This window comes from Diabrotica undecimpunctata, chromosome 1 (assembly GCF_040954645.1).
Source record: "Diabrotica undecimpunctata isolate CICGRU chromosome 1, icDiaUnde3, whole genome shotgun sequence".
Taxonomy (NCBI): domain Eukaryota; kingdom Metazoa; phylum Arthropoda; class Insecta; order Coleoptera; family Chrysomelidae; genus Diabrotica; species Diabrotica undecimpunctata.
In genome coordinates, this window is record NC_092803.1 from 50,148,327 (window position 1) to 50,174,081 (window position 25,755).

The following is a 25,755-nucleotide window of genomic DNA, read 5'->3' on the forward strand; positions in this document are numbered from 1 at the left end:
AGTTTTTGTCGATCTAGTATTTGCAAAACATTTGATGTATCAATGAGATACACGTTATCCTATGTGGACATCACATTCCGAAGACTGTTATTTTGTTACTACTTGCTTATGTGAGAATCTCTGCTTCCACTCCTAGAGTATGGTTGAAAATACATAACACTTAAATACTTGAATTCTAAAGTGTATTTAAAGATGTAGATTGCGTTCTACAATGGCAATGTATTTTTATTCTGCGTATAAATTTGTGTATAATAAACTCCTGAAAATGAACTGGTTTTGTGTAAATTATGTGTATAATATTCTTCTAGTAATTCGAGGATTTCTCGACGTAGTTTATCAGGACCTGGATCTTTACTCTTTTTTATCCTTTGTTTGGCCTTCACTAGTTCTTGTAATATATGATCGCTTTCTTCTTGTACCTTGGTTTCTCCCCGATAGATTATGTTGCTGTTATTATTTTATATATTCCTCATATCATTTGGATCCTTCTCTTCTGTTTTCCATGTAGTGTTTCCTTCTTTATGTATTATTATCGAGGATACTTTACTTCTTGATAGCCCATCCATAAGTGGTTCTATTTCCTCAAATTTGTCAAGAAGACATGTGTCATTTTCTTTTTTGATTTTTTTATTAACTCTAGATTATTGGCTGTTTCGATTCTCTTTTTTCCGCCATTTTGAGAATTTCATCAGTCATTAATGATTTATTGCCGTCATTTGTGTTCGGTAATAGCATGGGTGCATATTAACTGTGTCCCGCTCGCAGGTAATAAGCCCTCTACGGATAAAAGGGTTTGCGCGAATTGGCTACCGATGAAATTCTCTGAAACTTAGATAGGTAGGCGATGGATTTTATTAGAAAGACCATCATTCTTTAAATTCGTATACACCTTCGTCGTAAACTTATTTAAAATTAGTTTGTTCGTTTTGCGTCTTGCTTGAACTTGATCATATATCGTCTTAGAACAACAAGCTACAGAAATGTAGGGCGAACGAGGAAAACCCATTCTAGTGGTGAATAGTTTTAAATATAATTTCCACAAGTTACTGTTACAACTTTTGGTGAAGTTGATTAGCTTCCTAGGTGATTTGTTTCCTGTGTTAAAGGGCGCTAGACTGACCTCTCCTAAGAATTTTAGTCGTTTGCAGAACAGTGCTACGTAGTTGCATAGTATATGCTCTGCTGTTTCTTTTTCGTTGTCACAGAAACGATAGTTCTCACTATCCGCTTTGCCCATTCTTTTGAGATGGTATCTCAGAGGGCCGTGACCAGTGAGAAGGCTAGTGACCATTTTGATATATTTTTTTACTCGTTTCGAGAAAGCGGTTGGTTGCAGCAGGCGACACTTTTATGAGCCTTTTTACTTGCCTTTGTCCTGCTGTGTTGGACCAATGTAATCTTAGTTGATCGAGTTCTCACGTCCCGAGTCCCTCTCTGATGAGGCTTTTCGATACTCCAAAAAAGGGGGTTAAAAGGGACCCTGGAATGGGGTGTTAGCCCCTTTTTTTGGGAGGATATCAGCTTCTTCACTTCCTGCAATTCCCTTGTGACCTTGCACCCACATCAATTACTTTGTTGCGTTCGGTCAGCTTTTTGAGGGATTGTTACAGTCCCAAACCAACTTTGACTCACAATTAAATGACTTTATAGCCTTTAAGGCGGCTTGGCTGTCTGATAATATAAATAGTGTTGCCCTACGAGTGTCTCGGTTGAGACATTCTTGGGTACTAATGTCTATAGCATGTATTTGTGCCTGAATGATAGTTGGGGCATTTCCAAGAGATTTGGATAGCCTGAAATTGGGCCCAGTAACACCCAATCCTGCGCTTTCATCTATCTTAGATCCATTCGTATATCATACGAGTGTCTACTTCCAGTTTCGGTGATTTTTATTTCCATGGTCGGTCTGTCCTTGAAATCCAATGGAATGTCTTCCAATATTTTTAGGTGGCCAACTAGATCTCTAGGTTTCACTATTTGTGCATGTCATAGTTTTAAGGCGGTAGTTACTGCCTCCCTCCTTATGCAGAACTGCAAGGGAGGAAGATTCAGCATCCCCTCTAGACTGCAGTGGGCATGTTGGCATTACCTCTGTTATTCCCAGACAAGCTGCCGCTGCCCTTTTTGCAGCTTGGCGTTAGCTGTTGTTTGTTGTGTTTTTGGCCACCATATGAATGATGCGTATGTGACCATGGGCCTAATAATCATTTTATGTGACCTTTGGATAAGATTTTTTCAATATCCAGCTGAGTTTTTGATCTAGTGTTACCCCCAGATACATATTTTACTTCTTTGGAATAGTCTAATGTTATGCCATTCATAATTGGATCGTGTAAATTGTATTTAATTCTTCTTGTGAACGGTATCACACTTGGATTGTAAAACCAGAATCATGAAACTTAATGAGGAGGTCATCTTCGACAAGAGACCACAGCAGGTGCGATAGTACTCCCTATTGAGGGCATCCCTTTACTGCTGTTACAGTCACAGATTCTCCCCCAATGCTAGCAGTGATGATTCTGGTTTTTTAGGATTGACTGAATCCATTGTATTAGTAAGACTTCAATGCCCCTCTTTACTACTAAGATGAGTAAGATGACTAATATTGGTAAGATTGCTTGGAGCAATCGTGCATCCGGCAGTTGAAAAATTTGCAGATGCTTGGTGGAGAACTCCATCGCTGAAGACGCCAAATTTTCACCTAGCATGTGGGCTGAGACTAGTACGTCTCTACAAATAACGACGAATGCCTGCGAGAGCTTCCATTCAAAATTTAATTCTTTGTTTTATACTTGCCATCCGAACATTTTTTAATTTTTGTAGGTTCTGAAAAATGTTAAGTAGTATATAGTAATATATTAAAGTAAAAAGTAGTAGTGTCCGTAAGAGTATAGCGAAAAAGCAATATGTCATAAAAGAAATTTTATTGAACATCAAATACGTCTTTTACAGGAAAAACGTATAACTGCTTTTGAGTTTGTAAGAAAATGTGTCGATAAGGCATCAACCTGGATTGCAGTAAGTTGCAGTTTCTGTAATAAAAAAATTGTTTACGACTACATTTCTAATTTCTGGTGTACATTATACCTAATGAGTTTTTATGTCCTCCCATACAGCCTTTAACAGTTCTTGCATAGTTTTCTTTTCCGTTAAATGTATTACGCAATTAAATCTTTACTTTTTTCTGCATTGATTTTCTTTAAGAGCTTGCGTATTTATTTTTTTTTTGTTTCTGATTTATTAGTTATTATCTTTAGTAGAAACTGTGTTTTGTTTATCACGTTAATCACGTAATTAGTTGTAACAGTGTAAATTCTGCTATTGCAATGGCTGAAATGCGTAAATTGAATTTTGGAACTGTAATTTATGTATTGTCATTTTAGAATCAGAATAAAACTTTCTAAATTTAATGGTTACTTACTAAAGTAATCTATCTAATCTATGATTGTTTATATTGGAATAGCACTATGTATAAACTAAACAAAAGGAATTTTCCTATAAATCATTAGGAATTGTATTTAACAATTTTTATACCTGAAAGATATTTTTATCAATAATTGAACAATTATACCAGGAATTTACAGATATTTTAAAACTTTTATTTATGTACAACTATTTTTGATACAAATTGCAATATTAACAAAAACAATTATATGTAATTTAATAATCAAGTTTTCGGAATATATTAAAGGGATATTTCTAATAGATTTATGTAAGCATTTGTTATGGTACAATTTATTGAGATTTACTTTTGATCATCACTAGATATCAAAGAAATAACAAAAACTAGAAATAAATATGAGGGTAAAATATTGATGAAAGTATACAATGAAAGCACATAATGGACAGTATTTAAAATTGAAATTAGGCAATGATCTTCAGTAAGCTCTTGTTATTGTTTTGTGTTCTATAATTCTTAAAAGGTACATTTAGATCTGACTCTTATTACATGAATTTTGTGTCAGACATACTAGTAGGAGAGCTGGTAGACATTTTTGGGTAGGTATTTCATGCATTTTGAAAATTTTTCAGTTACCTCTTCCGTAATATCCTAATACGGAAATGCAGACTTGGCTGGAGGGTAGCGGTCATTTAACAACCCCTAAATTAAAAAACATGTAAAAAATTTATATATAATAATAAGCGAGTATTCTACAGCTGACGCCGTTTCTCGCATCCGAATTTCCAGCGTTTTCTGTCTGGCGGTCATTTCATCTTCGACATCTTCTCTCCATAACTGTCTTGGTCTATCTCGTTTTCTTCTAATGGTCAGAGTTCATTTTTCCATCTTTTTTGGCCATCTATTTTCAGGCATTCTCTGCAGGTGTCATACTCAACAAACATGCCGGTATTGCCAAAAGGGCATTACATTATATCTCCGTTGTTGTTGGTCCCATTGGAGCGTGTGATGCGTTAAACGAAAAGGGAAGGGATATCGATAATATCAAGATATAAAAATCAAACAAGACGACTACCAAATGGGCAATACACAGCATCTTCGTTATAGTTACGTTCATTAAGAACTTTAAAAACTTTAAATTAGCAACTAGATATAGATTAGAAGGTTCCTAATGTATTTTATACTTCTAAGGGTCTATTCACACTATCGATATGCTCTTGCTCCACTTCTAACGTTTTTTTTCTGTAACTTCGTTTCGATATCGATACATTTGAAAAAAAAAAACATTTTACCAGGGTGGGGATCGTACCTGTACTGACTGGCTCTTTGAGACTGAAAAATATAAATACCTAGTAATTGAATAATTAAAGATAATTTATTTAAATTGTAATATTTATGGTTAATCGTCTGTGCTATGAAAAATATTAAATGTGATGTAAGAGTTAATGCTATTTCTACCTAACTCTCGAGAAAATATTAGAACAAGATGCAGATGACGGCTAAAATATTTTAGTAGAAAATTCTTTTATCGATGACAATAATTATGTGTGGATTTAGTGATTATACTTACAATAAAATATAATTTCTTGGAAATATTAACCGGTACAGGTAGATTTTGGTTAACCATAAATGCCAGTCATTATGCTTGGAATTCAAATCTTTAAAAAATTTGTATACCTAATAATCTCTGCCTTGTCAAACATTAACCATGCGTGAGTATGACAGTTAAATATATAGGAGTAAAAGCAAAAGAAAAATTGTTATACATATATAACCTAATATGGAAGAGAAAAGTAATACCCAGAGAATGGACAAATGCAGTAATTATACCTATATACAAGAAAGGAAACACAAGAGACTGTAGGAACTATAGAGGTATATCACTACTATGTGTAGCAGCAAAAGTATACGAAACCATAATAGAAAGGAAAATTAGAAAAGAAATAGAACATAAATTAGAGGATGTACAAAGTGGATTCAGGAAAGGACACAACACACAAGACCATATATTTACCATGCAACAAGTAATAGAAAAAGCCTTAAAGAAAAATAAAGAAATACATCTGAGCTTTATAGACATGGAAAAAGCATTCGACTCAGTCAAAAGAAAAGATATATGGGAAAGCCTAAAGAAGAAACAAATAAGTGAAGAATTGATAGAAGCAACAAAGAGTATATTCATGAAAACGACAAATACAGTAAGAATGTTAAATATACAGTCAGAACCATTTGAAACAACCCAAGGAGTTAGACAAGGGGGAAGTCTCAGCCCAGTACTATTCATAAATGTAATAGATGAGATAGTGAAAGAATGTAAGAAAACATTCAAGAAATACTGCATCGGTTGGAACAGAATGCAAATGATAAATGCTGAGATGTGTATATTTGCAGACGACATAGTATTAATTGCGGAAACTGCAGAAAAACTGAAATACAACTTAGAGAAATGGAACCTAGAAGCAAGCAAATACAACTTAAACGTAAACAAAGAGAAGACTCAAATAATGAAAATATCAAGGAAACAAGGGACGGAAGATCAAATAGAAGTAATGATAGACCAACAAAAAATAATACAGACAAATTCATACAAATACTTAGGAACAGTAATCAACAACAAAGGAGACATCGAGGATGATCTTAACAACAGAATGGAAAACACAGGAAAACTATTCCAAGCACTAGAGGATTCCTAAATAACAAAGAAATATCAACAAAGACCAAGATGACAATATACAAAACAATATATAGACCTACAGTGACATATGGAGCAGAAAATTGGATATTAAACAAAAGACATCAGAGCAGAATTCAGGCAGCAGAGATGAAATACCTCAGAAGAACGATAGGAGTAAAAAGAACTGATAGAACCAGAAATGAAGAAATAAGAGAAAGACTCAAAATCAAACCGATACTCGAGTCAATCAAAGAGAAAAAATTGGGATGGTTCGGACATCTAACCCGGATGGACAATAATAGACAAGTTAAAAGAGTGTGGGACGCCAAACCAATAGGGAAGAACAGAAGAGGAAGACCCATTAAAGAATGGAATAGTGACATCTCGCAGATACTACAGAGTAAGGGTAAGACTTGGCAGGAAGCAACACAGATGGCATACAATAGGAAGGAATGGAGAAAGTTCGTTAAGAGCTAGGACACCTCAGAAGACTGTCAAATAGTGTATTGTAATGAATTGTATTTTAAACGGCCCAACACCGAAAGGTACAAATGGGTCTACTGATTAAGTAAGTAAGTAAGAGTATGACAGAATATGAATATTTTTATATACTCTCGAATGACTGTGTTTTCCCAGGTGCTTACTCTTCAAATACCTTCTCCATTAATAAAGATTGCTTTTAATTATAAATTTCTCTGAGGTTACTGCTGGCGCCAATATTAAATCCTAGCCTATAAAAGCCTTTATTTTCTTTTTTACGGTACCATTTCCTTCTATATTTTGTGTCCTTAATTACTAATATTGATCACTTTATAGTACTCAGGAGCTCTTATCGTTTTCTATTAATTTTTCAGTATAGATATATCTGTCCACGAAATGTTTAGCTTGTTCGAAATATACGTAGTCATAGTCTTCTAAAATTTATGGTTGTACTCTAGTAATCGAGTAATGTAAAATATGTGTATACTTTTATGCTTAGTTGTCTGACATACAAACGCGAGGTACTCTGGATTTGATAATAAATATCTTGGATTTGTAAAGTGTCATCCACGAAACCCTAGCCACAAAACAATCCTGCATTGTAATCTTTTTTATTTAAAACGAGCTTTTAAGACTTGTTGGAAATTTGATATCAGAAAATTCATCATCATCACTGGCTCGACAACCCTTTTTGGGTCTTGGCCTGTTCAAGGATTCTTCTCTATATCATTTTCTATTTGTTAGTATCTCAGCTTCTGTCTTCCTCTTGTTCTTTTTCCTACTGGCATTTGTTTGAATATTTTGTTTAGTATTTCGCCTTCTTCCATTCTTTCTACATATCCTATCCAACGCAGCCGTCCTATTTTAATGAATGTTATAATATCCGGATCCTGGTATATTTTGTATAGTTAAGAGTTGTATCTTCTTCGCCATATTCCGTTTTCTTTTGTGCCCTTATATATGTGTCGCCAGATTTTTCTTTCGAAAGTGGCTAACAACGTTTCCTCTCTGTTAGTGAGTGTCCAGGTTTCTGAGCCGTATGTGAGTACCGGTCTTATTAGGGTTTTATATATTTGGCATTTTGTTTTTCTTGCGACGTTATCTGATCTTAGTTGCCTAATTAAGCCATGGTAACATTTATTTGCAATAAATATTCGCCTCTTCACTTCCTCCGCAATGTTATTATCAGACTTGACTAGAGATCCCAAGTATATAAAGTTATTTACCCTCTCAACGTTGTATTTTCCTTTTGTTATATTTTGTGGGTACCTTATTTCTGCATTTCTTACCTGCATATATTTTGTTTTGGTCTGATTGATTTTAAGACCACAATTTTGTGCAGCTCGCTCTATTTGGTTGTATGCCTCTATCATTTCTCTTCTTGATCTTGCGATTATGTCAACATCATCTGCAAATGCTAGTATTTGCACGCTTTTATTAATGATTGTTCCTCGTGTATTGACTGTTATGTCCCTCAGTATTTTCTCGAGTACGATGTTGAACAAGATGCATGATAGAGCGTCTCCCTGGCGTAGTCCCTTTTTCACATCTTTTGTTTCCGTTAATTCATTTTGTATCCGGATTCTACTTTCTACTTTTAGAGATTCTTTTATCAGTTCTATTAGTTGTGTTGGTATATTAAATTCTTTCATTGCTTTTATTAAGAATTCTCGGTTTATATTGTCATATGCGCTTTCAAAGTCTATGAAGAGATTATCATCAGAAAATTACATTCGTGGAATATATGCGGGAATTGCTTAATTTTATCAAAAAATTTCTGTATAATAGGTCATTTCCAGTAAGGGTACATAATTCCTATTTTGAGGAACATGCTGAAGAAAATGGAACTCCACAAGGTTCGGTACTTAGTCCTACGTGGTTTTTTGTAGCAATAAATGGTATCATTCACGATCTTGTGTACATCTAAGGTAAAAACAATAAATTAATGACAGATACATTGCAACCAATGCTAAACCATTTAAAATAATGGTCAACCAATACAGTTTTCGAATTTGCAGTACCAAAAACTTCGGCAGTATAATTCACCAAGAAACCTACACAAGTCTACCCAACATTAAAGTTTTATATCTCCACAGTGGCATTTAAACCATCCGCAGAATTTCTAGTCATGGGATTTGATCAAAATTACGGGTCAATTTCATATGCCCCAGCCTCAACAACAACACTTAAAAAGCTTGGCATAATCTCGGCATTAGAATTGCTCTTGGAACATTGCGAACAACTCCCGTCAAAAGCTTACTGAGTTAAGCCAGTGAGCCACCACTACCTTTGTATGAGAATACTTTTAATGATAAGTACATTAACTACTTTAATTATAGGTCTAACACACCTGAAAATATTAATTTCCAAAAATTTTTCCAGTAAACTCTGACAACTGGCCTCTGTGGGCTATTAAGTCCACTGACCAAAAATCAATGTATCATTAAGCTGAATCACTGTATCATTATATATTATTAATAAGGATCAAACAAATCCAGCAATAATTAAAGAAGAGTTTCACCTTATCTTGAACCACCGTTTTATGCATAAACCCAGCTCACGTTCCTTGTCTATGGCGGAACAATCCAACGCTTGGCGAATTCTGCTTCAGGATGATAGGAAGAGCCGACATCGAAGGATCAAAAAGCGACGTCACTATGAAGGCTTGGTCGCCACAAGCCAGTAGTCCCTGTGGTAACTTTTCTGATATCTCTTGCTGAAAACTTTTCAAGCCAAAAGGATCGATAGGCCGTGTTTTCGCAGTCCCTATGCATATTGAACATCAGAATAAGCCAGCTTTTGCTCTACGCGAAGTTTATGTCCTCGCTGAGCTGGTATTAGGACACCTGCGTTATTCTTAATAGCTGTACCGCCCCAGTCAAACTCTACGCCTGGCAGTGCCCTCGAATCGAATCAGGCTGGAGGTGAGTTGACGCTCGAAACGAAGCACACGAACGCTAGCCGGGTATCCGACAGGCAAGCCTTATCGGAACCACGATAAGGCTTGCCGTGATTAATAATACCCTGACAGTCATAGGGCACTCCCCACCAAACCATTACTGAGGCAGGAAATTGTCCTCGTTTGATCCTTCGCATCAGTCCATCAGTTCGCAGACTTTCTTGGATGACATAAACTATATCCTTTTTCTTATTGAATGTTTTCTCCAAACTAATTTTTTTATCTGTAAAGAGAATTTCTTGGCAATGTGCTTTACCGTACAACGACAACAGGCTTCTTGATTTTTTTCCTATTTTGTTTTAATGCAACAATAAGGCGTTGTCTTGTTTGGTAATGTAACTCATTGTTTTCGGCTCAATATCCGTTTCCCGAGCAATAGTTTTTTGTTTTCGTGCAGAATTTTTCTTAATTTTTGACTTAACAAGGCCGGCCAGATCTTTTACGGTTACTTACTCCTCCCGTATCCAAAAACAATTTAACAGTACAATACACAAAAACACGCGTAATATTTAACGGTTTTAGTAGTTCAAAAGTACGAGCTCTTTCTATTCCACACTTATGAAGAGCAATGGCAGCAATGCAGTTCTCTTTGTCAGTCAACTCTATCGTAACGGCTCAAACTAGACTGGAATGTTTTGGAGTGTTTATAGTGTCCATGTCAACATAACTTTTAGCTGCGTTCAGTTTGTCAATCGTATAACCCTCGTGTTTACACTGGTAACAATATTTATGGCAGGACTTTGTATATAAATTCTTTCCGACTGCCTCAGTGCAATTAAAGCCATGTAAAATCTACCCGAAACATCCCATAGAGAAAAGGATAAAATTGGAACCTCAGAAAGCCCAAGAAAATCTCAGAACAGTAAACTTCTTGGGATACTTTCCCACATTTGTATTAAAGGCAATGAATTAGCAGATAAGTGCTGATAATAGCGATGCTATTGGTAACGACTAATCAGAGGTCGAATATCGGAGTATGGCAAGTGATATAAAAACCTTTTTTCAAAAATAAAGTTTTAAGTGCGTGGAAACTAAAACATATTAAAAGTCGTAGCATTACACCGTGGCAACCAACAATAACAAGCAAAAGATCCCAAGTAATCCTAACCCGTCTCAGACTTGGTCATAGTATGTATGCACACGCACACATTTTCTCAAACATCAAAACTCCAAATTGTTATGTCGCTAATATCCTTCGTGAGGATGCGGCAAGTCAGAAGTTTGTTGGTGTTTTTAAAAACATTAGTAAAATTCTAATTAATTTGGTTATACGTGAATGTTGACAAGGTTATTTATAGTACGTGTGATTAGTATTATTTTTGTTTTTCCTTTATTTACTTTTCAGTTTCAGGTCTTAGCCCCCTTTGGTTACTACATTTAATATCAAAATAAACATAAATGTAGTAAAGGGTTAAAACCCGCTCTGGACAAATCCCTCTACATGAAATAAGATAAACACCTGAAGAAGGAAAAGCCAGTAAATATTTTCCTCTGTGTGCCTTCTCCTCTGGGAAGGTTACTACCATTATCTGCTAACGTCTATATGTGCAATTCTTATTTGACATATTCGATGTATTTTTAATGTGGAACAATTTCTTTAAATTTAAATTTTACATTTGTCATTCTTTCTAACGCCTTCTATTATGATTTCTAGTAATGAATATCGCACCTGTATAGACTTTATGACGAAAGTAAGAAGTTTTAAGGTTCAACTTTCGATCATAAATAATATATAAATGTGTAGATAGTACATAGCAGTCTGTTCTATCGCCGTTGATGTGTTCGAGAAGTTGTTAAATTTTACCACGATCCACATGATTATATATAAACTTTTGCGTAATCTACAAAACTGCTGTTACAAAGGTAATCTATTACATAAAAAAAAACAAAAGATTTTTATATTTTAATACTTTTGAGATATGTTTGAAATTCATTACCAACACTGTACCTATACCCACATACATATCTTGCTTTCGATACTTTCTTCGCACAATCGATTAGTCATCATCAGGAAATCTTTCCGAAATTTCCGATCGCATAATTCACTCATTCAAATTCAGAAGACGCATAGCGGTTTTTAATGACTGTTTAACTAAAACATCTGCTCTTTTGCGGTCGACTTACTCCTGTGACACACAAGACGCTCAGGAAATAACTTTTGTTAAAAAAAGTCTTCAGGAAACGTCTTATTTAGTCTCTTTGTCGAGTAACTTTATACGGAGATGGTACATGACATATTTTACCTTGTTTTTGCATTTTAAACGGTTTGGATAAATTACGAGGAACAAACTAAAAATACAAGACGCCTTAAACATCTTTTCGCCAAAGAAGAATAACGGAATGTTTTTTGTCTTATCTGCCTATTGGATTTTTCATTGGCTCTATCTAGTAAAATTGGAAAATAATTCCTCTGTAGTCAAAGAGGTGATATGAGATGTATTGGACTCGATGAGTTCTTCATTTTTTAATGTCCTGTTCATCATTCAGTCAATCATAATAATTATAAACAGAATTGAATGACTAAATAAATTCTTTAAAAACTAGTTTACTTACAATTAATTTAGTTTAATTATAATTTTATTGGAGTCCAACAACGACAACATGATTAGATATTTGTAAGGATTTCATTCGTGTAAAAAATCAAGTAACATGTTGGTAAACAAGATATTAAATGTATTGGAAATTTAATATCATTCGATAGATACTGAAGAAGTAACATAATACAAACGAAAACTAGATAGTTATTAGCAAATATGAAACACCATTACTAGTCGCACACAGATTAGTTTTACGGTTGCAAAACCCTTGAGGCCATTACTGTTGAATTAATGTACTTTCAAAAGCTATTTTTTTGCTAAAATAACGTAGAACATAAAGACAATAGTGTGGGGTAGAGTGGATTGTACACGAATACAAGCCAATTCAAAATAACAAACTAGGGTATGTATGGAACTTCTTAAGTATCAAACTGAGTCAAACAAAAAATGTTCTACAAGAAATTTTAATAAAGTATAGTCAGAATACACACTTAAGAAAAAAAATATAATAATAGTCTCCCTTTAACCCTTGAGTAATCGGGTACATGCAAATTACACGAACAGTCAGGTGGGGTCTGTGAGACCGTTTTTTAATTTTACACAATACATTAGAAAAGATTAAAATAAAACTATTTGATAGATGTACAATCTTTTTTTGTTTCATTTTTAATACATTTGAACCATTTTAAACCCAATGATAAAATAAACAACATCTTTAAGAAAATGGAAAAAAAGTTAACAAAAATGTACTTCTCTTACATTTAATAAACAAAATTCTAATCCTAATTTCAATTTTCATTGCATTCTTCACAAATCGATTTAACATGCTCTAACCATAGTCATTTTTGGCATTTGACACAAAAATATCGTGTGTTACAATTTGAACAAGAGCCAACGACCTCGTGTATTTGGACGCGGAGGCGCTGGATCTGCATGTACTCCGCTTAATTTTTGGGCGATAGGTATTTCTGATATTCTTTTGTAAATGAGGGTCTCTTGCTCAGGTTAGCATGTTCTCTCTTGTCAAGGCAAAGCCAATTGCTTTCAGAAACAATCTTCGTTCCGAAATTAGGTCGTTTTCATTTGCATTACATTTATGTATGACGTCAGAGTTTATGCCTGCAATGTTGAGTAAATTATAAAAAATGTCCATTAGCCGAACGCCCGATTTTGTAATGTAATAAAAAGTAATAATATTCTGTTCTGGACATCTCCAGAATCTTCATCAATCGAGTCATCATAGTGAAAAGATGATAACAGCGTCACGACTTTTTTTTCTTTGGGAAATACGACACCAAAGTAATGGATTTGGAAAATACAAAGATAGACGAGTACTGTGGTCTGCTGGGATCAAGAAGTTCCTTTGGAATCTCCCTTTTATTTTTTGGAATTATTCCAACAATTGTAATTTTGTGTTGCTCCAGCATGCGTTTTACAATTTCGTAACTTGTAAACCAATTATCCATGGTAATATTTCTAGACGATCCAAACACAGGCTCACATATTCTTTTCACTAAATCGGTGGTTTTAGTACTAACGCGATATGGCTCTGGAAGCTGAGATCCAACGTATACTTCCATATTTACCGTGTAAAAACATTTGGCGTCCACTAAGGAAAATACTTTTATTCCATATTTGTCTGGCTTATTCGGGATGTACATGCGGAATCTGCAACGTCTACTGAATGCAAAAAGCATCTCGTCTAATGTTAAGTAAGATCCAGGAACGTAATTAAGTTTGCATTTCTGATTAAATTGGTCAAAAACGTTTCTTATTGGTGCAAGTTTGTCTATGGATCTTCTTTCTTCCCTAGTATTTACGTCATCAAAACGCAAGCAACGTACCAACAATACAAATCGCCTTTGAGCCATAGTAGTTTGAAACACCTCTCCGCGTGTTCAAAAGTTCAAATAACTAGCAAACCCCGTTGTTCACTGTTGTTCGACATGTGGACGGAAAGGTACTGACGAATGCAACGCACTCCGACATAAAATAAGCAATGAGGCATTAGAAATAAATTGTCGCTGGTCTCACAGCCCCAACCGACTACTCAAGGGTTAATGCTTGCAGTACATTTTTGACTTCCTTCCATACACAGTTATAACACTAAAGAGAAGGACTAAAAGACTTCACAATCAGTATTTTTAGGCTAAGAGTTAAATTAGACTTTAATATTTTTAACTCCTATATTATATTTTTTATAAACTCTTTTTCTATTCTTGCAAATCTTTGATCCTATTTTATAATCTATCGACCTTGTCAACGGCGAGAGCTATATAGGTCAATGATTGCCAACTTCTTTTAGCCTGAATTGGATGATAATGACACCAAGGACATGTGGTCTGCACGAGAGATTTGAAAGTATGGTCTTCTCACATAGAGATTATGTGAACTGTGGCATTTTCTTAAGTCGCAGGTCTTTACCTGTATAGGTAAAGACCTGCGACTTAAGCTTTACTAAGTAGATATTTACCTGTGTCTGGCTATTACGATCCATTCGTATATCTTTCGACAAGAGACAAATATGTGATCATGTAGGTACAAAATTAGTGTGTCGGATTTTGAATTAGAGTCATATTCTCGAGAATTGAGACTCCCAGTGAATATTATCTGTTACCAAACCTGAAAAAATGGCTCGGTTATGAGATATACATTTAATTCCAATGTAATCGCTTCTGTAAATAGCTATTTTTGAGAACTCATATTTATCGACCTACAATGAAAAAAATTGCTAATTTATAATTTCATTGGAATAATTATTGTGCTGAGTGAACGGACTATACTGAAAACTAAAATGTTTTTATTCAAAAATCTGCGTTTTGTGGTAAGAATTAAGATCATTACAAGTGGCAGAAAAGCAGCAAACATTTTAATAAAGACTTGGATAGAAGAGTTCTAAAACGACATATTTTGGATTGCCATGAGACGAGAGGTTGAGAATAAGAACTAGAGTAACTAGAATAGAGAACTAGAATAAAAGTAATTTTTCTCAGTTTTTAGGTTATCAATCGACAAAACCGTATAGCAAACAATTTTTGTATAACGTGCAAAATGATTAATTTTTTATTGATATTTAAAAGCAAATATTATAGCCATAATTCATTTTATTTTCTATACCTATAAAAATAAATCCATGAGTCACCTACCTCTAAATTGTTTGAACACTTTTCGTTTACGCCTTATCGAAAACTCATTATGTTCTTGACATAATAATGTGACTTTTATAGTACAGGGATTAAGAACATTCATTCCAGATAAGCAGAATATAAATAGACACTTACTAAGAATACCTATAAATTGCCGAAACGGTTTATCCTATCTCAAGTAATTAATAAATAGCAATTTGGGTGTGTAATACGTAATTCTATTTGGGTTTCGGATTAAAATATAATAAATTAATATATAAATATATTAATATTATTAATTAATATATAAATAAATTAAAATATAATAGACTTTCAAAGCATATTTATTTACGTTTGTATCTGCGTAAACAATATTTAATAATTTATTATAAATACACTTCTCCCAGAAATTAACGCACCACTTTGAAATATTAAAGTATTTTATTAGCGTTAATAAAACTTTCCATTGTAATGTTATATTTTGCAAGCCCCTTGTATATGCTATTCGTACACTCTATATTTATTGACTGTGTTTTACCGCTATAGTTTTTTTTTTGCAACAAAACAAAAAGAAGTAAAAAATGTACTAATTCTATAAATATACTAATTTCCAAGTTTTCACGAATTTTATTCGGCTACTGTTTAATTGTTGATTATTGTTAAATTGTGTTTATTATGGAGCGTCAATCACGTTATTTAACCCGAGATGAATGTGCCCAAGCAGTGATACTGTCGGAAGAAGGTTTGAGTTACCAAAGAATTGGTCGTCGGTTTAATGTGTCCCACACATCCGTCTCACGGGTGTTAGAAAGATTTCTCGAAACAGGGGATCATACTCCCAGAGCAGGGCAAGGACGAAACCGGGTAACTACCCCTATTCAAGATCGATTTTTAAGAATTTCTGCTCTTTTACAACGTTTTGTAATACATCAAGTCTACAAATTCAGCTTCGAGACGTGCATGCTATACAAATTAGTACTGAAACTGTTCGCCAGCGACTTAGAAAATACAACTTAACACCTAGGATTGCCGCCCGAGGTCCTCTATTAATTGCAGAGCATCGAAGGGGGAAACCACATTTTGCCAGAGAACACGTTAATTGGTTAGAGGCTGACTGGGAATGAGTGCTATTTACTAATGAATCCTGATTTTGTTTGTACAATAACGACAGACGTGTTCGTGTGTTGCGATGACCCAACGAACGATATGCTCAGTGAAATTTCTCACACACCACATTTTTTGGTGGAGGATCCGTTATGGGGTGGGGTGGTATTTCTTTGACCGCACGTACGGACCTAGTGGTCATACAAAATGGAACTGTTACAGCTGAAAGGTACATATTGAAGATCCTGGAGCAACATGTAGTACCAGTCGCTCCTTATATCGGTGAAAATTTCTTACTAATGCATGAAAATGCCAGATCTCACGCTGCCCAGATCGTCAGAGATTATCTAGAAGTGGTAGAAATTAACACTATGGAATGGCCAGCACATAGTCCGGATTTAAATCCGATTGAAAATCTCTGGGATATCCTTGGTAGGCGATTAAGAGCAACACCGATCCAACCAAACAACTTACAGGAAGTGGGGGAGAGGCTGATCCAGATTTGGAGAGAACTAGACCAAAATGAAATACGGCAATTAATTTTAAGTATGGGCCAACGATATGAAGCTGTTATACGTAGTAGAGGTGGAAACACTCGTTATTAAGACTTTTTCCATATTTTAGTTTACTTTTCTTATCATTATTTTTTTTATAATTTTTCGTTTTATTTTTTTCCCCTGTACTTCAACATTTTCTGGTGATTAGACAAATTGTTATAATTACTAATAAAATTTAGAATAAATCTGGTGAAGTTTTATTTTTTATTCTTTGCCCGTTTACAAATAAAATTGGTTTATTGAAGTGGTGCGTTAATTTCTTGGAGAAGTGTATTTAAAACAACAGAAAAAAATCGAAAGAAACTTAAAAATGTTGCGGAAAAAAATCAACAAATACATTTGTAACACATAAAATATTCATTGTGAGTAAGAATTACACAGTCTTTTTATAGAATAGAATAGAAATATGCTTTATTGTCACTGAAAATTATTGAACAATTTTATGGACAAAGCTAAAAAAAATCAGTCAAAAAGTACAAAAAGTATACAGTTTTATAAACATATTTGTGACAATTGTCACAAAACGGTGATTACAACTGATAAGTTCTTTCGGGCCGTTTCATTATCTCAAACATTTTCAAAATATTCATAATCTTATTCTTTTTTACAGACTCTCCAACACGGATTTCCACACAAACCGACATCTCTAGCTTGGGATTCATCGCTGAGATTAATATGTATAGGAACGGCAACTGGCGCTATCAAAGTCTTCGGACAACCAGGAGTAGAATTCTACGGGCAGCATCAAAACCCCATTGCCGTTACGAAACTAGTCTTCCTCCCTAATCAAGGTAAATACTTTTTTAATATTCACTGATTGCTGGCAAAATAAATGTACGTGTCCCGGTTTCCTAGCGTCTCACCACCTCCCGGTATTAATCCATGATAAATAAGTGAGCGTCATTGAGCGCAGGACCGTATCTCTCATCTGATGACCTATCCATCGGCCAACCCGATTCAACCCGGTTTAATTTAAGTCCTGCATTTAAAGTCCATTCGGTAACTACAGTCAGAGCCTGCTGCATTATATCTCTGACTGTGTCATTAAATTTGACGTGGACAAAATTGAACGGGTCAACCGCATAGCCCAATATAATGCCTGTCTTTGCTGACTAGCACTCCATCCATGACCAGACTACACTTCCCTCTCTTCCATCCATCCCATGATCATAATGGTGGTACATCTCGGGATTAGGGAGCTCAGTAGTGTTACGCTAAAAACACTTTAACCCATAATTGTTAGGATGGTAGTCAAAGCTCTATTCAAACTCAACACTCCGGCTAATAAAAATTTACTTTATTGATAACCCTTGATCTCCAAGAAAAGTATTCTTTTAAAGAAGTTGCTTCTTCCTTTCAGAGGTTCAAAAAGGAATCACCAACCAATAAATATTCTTCGTGGGCGCCAGATATTTATTTATCATCGTGTAAATATCAGAAGATATTTAAATAAGTACTCAATATTAAGACACAAAAAAATACAGAATATTTATGGTTCATGGATCACCCTTGAACATAATACATCCTGAGCAAAACTGAAAAAAAAAACTGAACAGTTTATTCATAAAAGCATATCATACAGTGTGTCCGTAAAGTATGGAATAAATTCGATATTTCCTAAATGAAAAGCCTTTTTAAAAAAATCTAAAACACGTCGATTTTAAATTTAATGTTCTACATTTTACAATAAAATTTCATTATACAAGGTGATACACATTACAGTGATGACGTCATCGGCTCTTTTTTTTAATGTAACACCCAGTATTTTAGGACATTTTTAGATCGATAAAAATTAGCTGATTCCAAAAAAGTATAATACTGGGGGTCTAACGGATATAATTTGAAAGATATGCGCTTAGAAAATGAATTTTTATTGATTTATAATATTAATAAATTATAAATAAATTATAATAAATAACTTGAAAGTAATCCAGTAATTAATACATGGCTTAATCTTAAATGTTCGAATTGTAGCCCTTGTTGTATTTGACAGTAACCCAAACGTTGTACAAATTCTTGTAGAACCTTGTTTATGCTTTTTTGAGAAATATTGTTTATTTCTTGACGAATTCTTGTTTTTAAGTCTCCAATATTTGCAGGTTTCGTTTTATAAACAACATTCTTTAAATGACCCCACATAAAATAATCTAAAGGATTGAGGTCTGGCGACCTCGCTGGCCATTCAATATGTCCACGTCTTCCAATCCACCTCTTCGGAAAAATTTCGTTCAGGTACCTTCGAACATCTAAAGCATAATGCAAAAACTAGAAGTAGGCTACTTTTTTGCAATTGATAATAAATAATTTATTTTCTAAGCGCATATCTTTCAAATTATATCCATTAGACCCGAGTATATATACTTCTTTGAAATCAGATCTAAAAATGTCCTAAAATACAGGGTGTTACATTTAAAAAAGAGCCGATGACGTCATCACTGTAATGTGTATAGGTAATGGATTTTGACAAGAGCTATGACCTTGTAAATAACAAGTAAACTTGTGTACTGCACCGGCATGACTCATAGCTCTTGTTAAAATCCATTACCTCTATCACCTTGTATAATGAAATTTTATTGTAAAATGTAGAATATTAAATTTAAAAATAAAAATCAGCGTGTTTTAGATTTTTTTAAAAAAGATTTTCATTTAGGAAATATCGAATTTATTCCATACTTTACGGACACACTCTATATTTAAGTATCCGTAAAGGAAAACTAAATTATAACATAAATTGCGTCAAATCAAGTTGACTGAAAATACAAAATGTTTTCAAACCTTTTAATAAATTCATAACAAGATGATCGTATTGAACCCTTGACCAATGAAAAGAATCGCCTGATTACTCGATAATTCAATATAACAAAAAAGGACCCTGCCCTGGGCATGGTCTTCTCTTCAGCGGAATACTGTTAACAACCCACACGTACAAACAATAGATGTCCAACTAAGCAACACAATGAGAATGATTTCTGGCGTTGTCAAATCCACTCCCACGCAATGGTTTCCAGTCCTGAGCAACATTACACCAGCCAAATTACGACGCATACACTATCTTACAAATACAAAAAGACCATTAACAACTGTAACCTACCAATCCACCGAGACATAGATGGTGCTAACCATAACCGACTTCGCTCCAGGCGACCTCCAACAAAATCAGCCGTGGAAGAAGAATCCAAACTTCAACAACAAAGTGGCAACATGCCTTGTATCACCCAAGACCACCAGGGTTAGATTTGGCACGCAATACATGGTCTATTATAACATAATTAGAATCTAACACGGCAGATGTATTTACATGATGCACTAATGGGATGAAGGACCATCCCCACTTTGTAACTGCGGGTAACTACAAACCATCAGACACATTACAGAACAATGCCCCACAAGTACACATGTACGTTTTTAAACTTGTAGTAAATGTATTAAGTTCTATAAAATGTGTGTATATATGTGTCAAGAGCCATACGATAAATAAATAACCAATTTTCTTAAACATTTCATGAATTATTTTTTATTTGCAGGTAGAGTTGTCTCTCTATGCGACGACAACTCACTCCATCTATGGGAAGTCAACAAAAGCTCCTTGGTAGAAGTTAAATCACAGGCTCTAGAAGGCAAACTTAAGAAAATATCAACGATGTGCCTGGAATCTGCGGGGAAACACTTGTTGTTAGGCACGGAAGGTGGCAATATATATTTATTGGATTTGAATACATTTACCATGACACCCGATATTATTTACCAAGATGTTGTTATGCAAAAGTGAGTATTGTTTATAGCAAATATTTCTAACATAATTCAACGAGATTCTATAATAAGACGTTCAATGCCTCTATTAATTCTTAAATTTTTAGTGTTCCACAAGACTATAAACTTAATCCAGGAGCCGTTGAGTCAATATTCGAGCAGCCAGATCAACCCAACAACATTCTAATAGGTTACAACAGAGGCCTCATAGTACTTTGGAATAGGGTCGATAATACAGCAGTGAAGACTTTTATAGCAAACCAACAGTTAGAATGTTTGTGCTGGAAGGAAGACGGTCGAAATTTCCTTAGCTCACATAATGACGGTAAAATTTGATTTACTAATTCAAAATTTTAAATAGTCAATATAAATCTTGAAATAAGTCTTTTACTGGTTCGATAGTAGTCTTAGGGGGGATGGAACTAGAGAGAGAGAGAGAGAGGGAGAGATGTTCTAATAAATAGTTATCAAATAGTGTGATTAATTCGTGTTTACTTGTTCAGTTCTAAAGAGTACTTTCTGTTTAAAAAATTTTTTTGTGATACATGGTATACAGCCAGCTACAGGAACTTAGTTTCCTTGTGGATTTTACTTTCTGTTTGTCGGGATTCAGCCTGAAAAGAAATTGGTAGGGTTGGTCGACAAAACGATGACAAAGATGTCTGGTGACTAATGAATCTGGACAAAATTGTAGCTGCTACTTTATATATAGTACGAGCGTAGTATGAAAGATGAGTTTTTACGGGGTTTGAAGAAAAAATTAAAGTTTTTTATTTTTTCAACAAGTCCTCCCGTTCCACGTGAGCATTTAAGAATTACATTGTCAATAACCTCTTGGCTTGTCATCTTTGCTCCTCCAATATTGAGATATTTGTCCTATAGACTGTCAGGAATTCTCAACAATGGCTGAAAGTATTTGTAATCCTTTTGTCAGTCTCCCTAAGTATCCATTGTGATGCATAAAATACAATATTTATTTTGCTGTCTGTGGTTATTTCTTTGCCAAAAGTTCTTCTTCTTTTTATGTAGAATTGACTCTGTTTGTTTTTCAATGTGCCTCCAGTAAGTTGTCGTTCCATCGTTTTCGTGGTCTTCCTATTGGGTCCCTCGTCTCTTGCCGTCTTTACTACTCTATTTGTTGTGATTCGGCTTATATGATCGTTTCATCCTACACCTTGCATCTACGTCGTATATCTGTACTTCTAGCTCTGTCCCATAGTGTCAATTAGCATCAATTTTTCCAAGTGTTTTCATCTCTGCTGACATGAACACACTAAGATGTCACTGGTACAGTGAGACACATTAGTACCGCGACAATGAAATGGGAAATGGTTAAGGGTTTCTTCTTTAGATTACTTGTCATAGTGGAGGTTTGAGACAGTGTGTATCATTTCATATTGGTTGTTTCAAATGTGTAAAACTTCATTTTGGATTAGTCATTTTTTACATTACGTGAGTTTTTGTATGCTTGTTACATTTTTCATATTTCCAAACAGCGCAGTAATGGACAGTGGATATAGTGTAGCATTGTTTTGCAAACTCATACTAACTTAAGATAATCTTGAGAGACTTGTAATTTCGGAAAACGTTGAAGGTCGGAGAGATAGAAATCACTCACCCACTCGATAGACAGATAAAGTGCAGAAAGCTAGTGGCAAGACATTCTCTAAGCCTATGTGACAAACCCAGGTTAGAAGCTGACGGAAAAAGATAGTTGCTCGTATAGTAGGAAATCACTCAATAATGAGGAAACGGTTAGAGAGAGAGAGAGACCAAGTTTCCCATTACTTGCTAGATTCTCAATCACCATGAAGTTTTTCCTTAAAATGTTAATTCTTGTTCTGATTTCGTCAATCTGATAATCTACAATTTCTATTGGATCATTGAATGATTAGGATATATACTTTTGTATTCTAAACAACAAAAATAAAGAGTTTTAATGTTCATTAAATTTTAGAGATGGTGGCAGAAAAGAAGAGATAATGGACTTTAAATCTTTGGATTTTTTAAAAAAAGAGATACAAATACTTGATATAGTTTTGGATGCAATCAATGAAGATCCATATAACAATAAAATGGGACAGACAAAACTATGGGAAACTCATAGGAGAATTGTAGTTTAAGTGGGCAAAAGATGATAGAAAAGCAACCTCTTATTGAAACTGAGGAAAATGTTTGTTGCAAACAAACATAATTCTAGATATGCTTCTCTGTTTTTTGTGTTGTTGTATATTTTATTTAAGACCATAAAACCAACGAAAACATTCGTAATAGAACAAAAGTAAATGCTGTCGAACTGGCAGCTAAACTGAAATGGAAATGGGCTGGATATAACGAACGTCTTACAGATGGCCGATGGAATAAAGAAATCGTGAATTGGCGGACATATGAAGCCAAAAGACCACGAGGAAGACCGCAAATGCGATGGAGCGACGATATTAAAAGAACTGCAGGGCCAATGTGGAAACGTCTTACAAACAACAGATGAATGGCGAGAATTAGGAGAGGCCTACATTCGGCAATCCGAATAGAGAAAAGGGCTTTAAAAAAAAATATATTTTATTTAGACGAAACTTGGGTAAATGAGGGTTACATAGTAGGTAAAATGTGACATGATACAGACGTTCAATCTTCATGACAGGCTTTTTTGGAAGAATTATCTAGAGGATTAAAGGTTACTTCGGATAAGGAACGACGCCTAATAATAACACATATCTGTTAGAACTGTCATCAAAAGATTCGGTTATAGTATTGGGTAATGGTAGTTATATGAGAGAGATAATTGGAGAGAAATAGTCAAACAAATTACATGACGCCGCTACTCCTTATGAAGGAGAAAATATTGAGGAGGAGTTATCATTTCCGTCAAATTGGACGTCTGCCAAATACTTCTGGAAGAAACAGGATATGTTTGTGGCTAACAGACAAAAACATTTTTTTAGAAAAATCTCTAATCATTGAAATTGGAAAATTAAATAAGCCTCCAGTACGTTATGCAGTATATGAACTTGCAAAAACACATGATATGGATGTTATGCGTCTCCTTCCCTACTATCATCTAAATCCTATTGAACTAATATGGACACAAGTTAAAAGATATTGTAACGAAACTAATTTTGACGTACCTCATATAATGGTTGCACCTCTCCGAAGGATGACGCGTGTTCGAGAACCTACAAAATATAAAATTAGTTTGTATGATAAATACATTTGTCTTCAGATTTTCTGGGTTTAAAATTGTTACAAAAAAAAACGGGTGTGGCAGTCTAGTGGGACTGCCGGTAGAAGTTACACTTCTATACACGCATTCGCCGTTACAAATTTATTTGGGAATCAATCTGCACAATCATTACATATGTAATGCTATAGGTAAAACAGCAGAAAGAGAAACAGAATTAATGACAACTTACTAACAATTAATAAACAACATTTGACCTGTAATAGGAGTATAGTAAATGAAGGATTGAATCAATATTTTGATGAAAATGTATATTTTTATTTTCATATATGTATGAAAGGAGTTGAATGCAAAAATTTTTTTACACATACTCTGCAGTGAAATTCATTGTTTATTTTGTTATTAATATAAAAATACAATACAATACACTGCAACATAATTCAATATAATAATATAATACAAATTAAAATGCAATATTCATAAGTATTTAAAAATGACAATAATATACATAAAAAATACACTACAATACAGTGCAACATAATTCAATATACTAATACAATACAAATTAAAATGCAATATTCATAAGTATTTAAAAATGACAATAATATACAACTTTTCTACTTACGCATATGTTTAATTTACCATGTAATAATATTAATAAAAAAGTCCTCCCTGACTGGGAATCGAACCCCTGTCTCCCGCGTGACAGGCGGGGATACTGACTACTATACTACCGAGGACATGACACAAACGCATTTCAAAATTGACAGTTCTGGGTCATACAGTGATTTATTGAGATTATTATTTTTAAATACAAAAGACTAATATAATTATGAACATTTAATAAATAATACAAAACATATCACATAAATAATAATATTAATAAATATTTTATTATATATAATATTAAATATATATACAAAAGGAACATTTTTATATTCGAGAGAGGAAGAGAGAGAAAATATATCTTCTGTCTCTCTCTTACTCATTATCTTACATATGTAATGATTTCACAGATTCACTCCCATACAAATTTCCAACGTGGAGCGCACGTATAGAAGTATAACTTCAAAAAATTAATAATTAGTACAAAAAATTAGGTAGTGGATTTTCCAAACGGCTATGAATCATGCATGCGCAAAGTTCAAATTTACGCTTCGACCGTACAATTTTACGCTTCGACCGTACAATTTTACGCTTCGACCGTACAATTTTAATAATTTTGAACGAGTCGACTCGCAGACATTTTCAAGGTCATAACCGCTTAGAAAATCCACGATCTCTAATAAATATTAGCTATTGTTATATTTCCTCAATACCAGTGGGCGCAGGTAAAAGTGTTAAATTTACATCATTTGTTCGTAGTGTAAACATCCTTAAAATTCTGATTTATTACTCCGTTTTGATTGCGAAAGATTATAGTTGAAAGTTCACTGAACAATACTGTACAGTATGGTAGTGAACGCTTTCCGAATTTCTCAAAATGTATATTAATACTAGTAACAGCTATTTGTTATTCAATTTAGGCAGCTACATGGAATGGAACGTCGATCAATCCGAAAAACCCATCAGCGAGCCGGTGACCACATACGGACCCTATTCCTGTAAAAGCATTCCCAAAATTTTGAGCCGAAAACTCGGCGACGACAATCTGTTGGTATTCTCCGGAGGTCTGCCCAGATCCTATAGCGATAAATTCACGGTTTCTGTAGCTCACGGGGAGAAACACACTGCCTTCGATTTTACCAGTAAAGTGAGTAGTTTTTCTCTTGGATTGAAGTTATGTATTAGCTTTGTAACTGCTTTGCTTTTGAACTAACAAAATATGTTTTCACGGTGAGATGTAAAAAAGCATTTTTTGACACTTTTTGAATCACATTTTTGGCTTTGTGTCAGTTCATTTTTCATTTCCTTATTACTTACTAAGCTTATCAAAAGCCTATGGAGACTTTTGGAGCCTATAGAGTTTGACTTAAACTTATGTTATAATG

At 34.3% G+C, this 25,755-nt stretch overlaps 1 protein-coding gene across 1 annotated transcript in view; it reads left to right on the forward strand.

Annotated features, from left to right (window-relative positions):
- The window catches only part of l(2)gl (LLGL domain-containing protein l(2)gl), an 84,280-nt gene that overhangs the window by 33,546 nt on the left and 24,979 nt on the right, over positions 1-25,755 (forward strand). The window contains exons 3-6 of the mRNA XM_072542171.1: positions 17,447-17,627; positions 20,361-20,601; positions 20,694-20,911; positions 25,291-25,517. Coding sequence (XP_072398272.1) covers positions 17,447-17,627; positions 20,361-20,601; positions 20,694-20,911; positions 25,291-25,517 — 867 coding nt within the window. The remainder of the gene's footprint in view (positions 1-17,446; positions 17,628-20,360; positions 20,602-20,693; positions 20,912-25,290; positions 25,518-25,755) is intronic.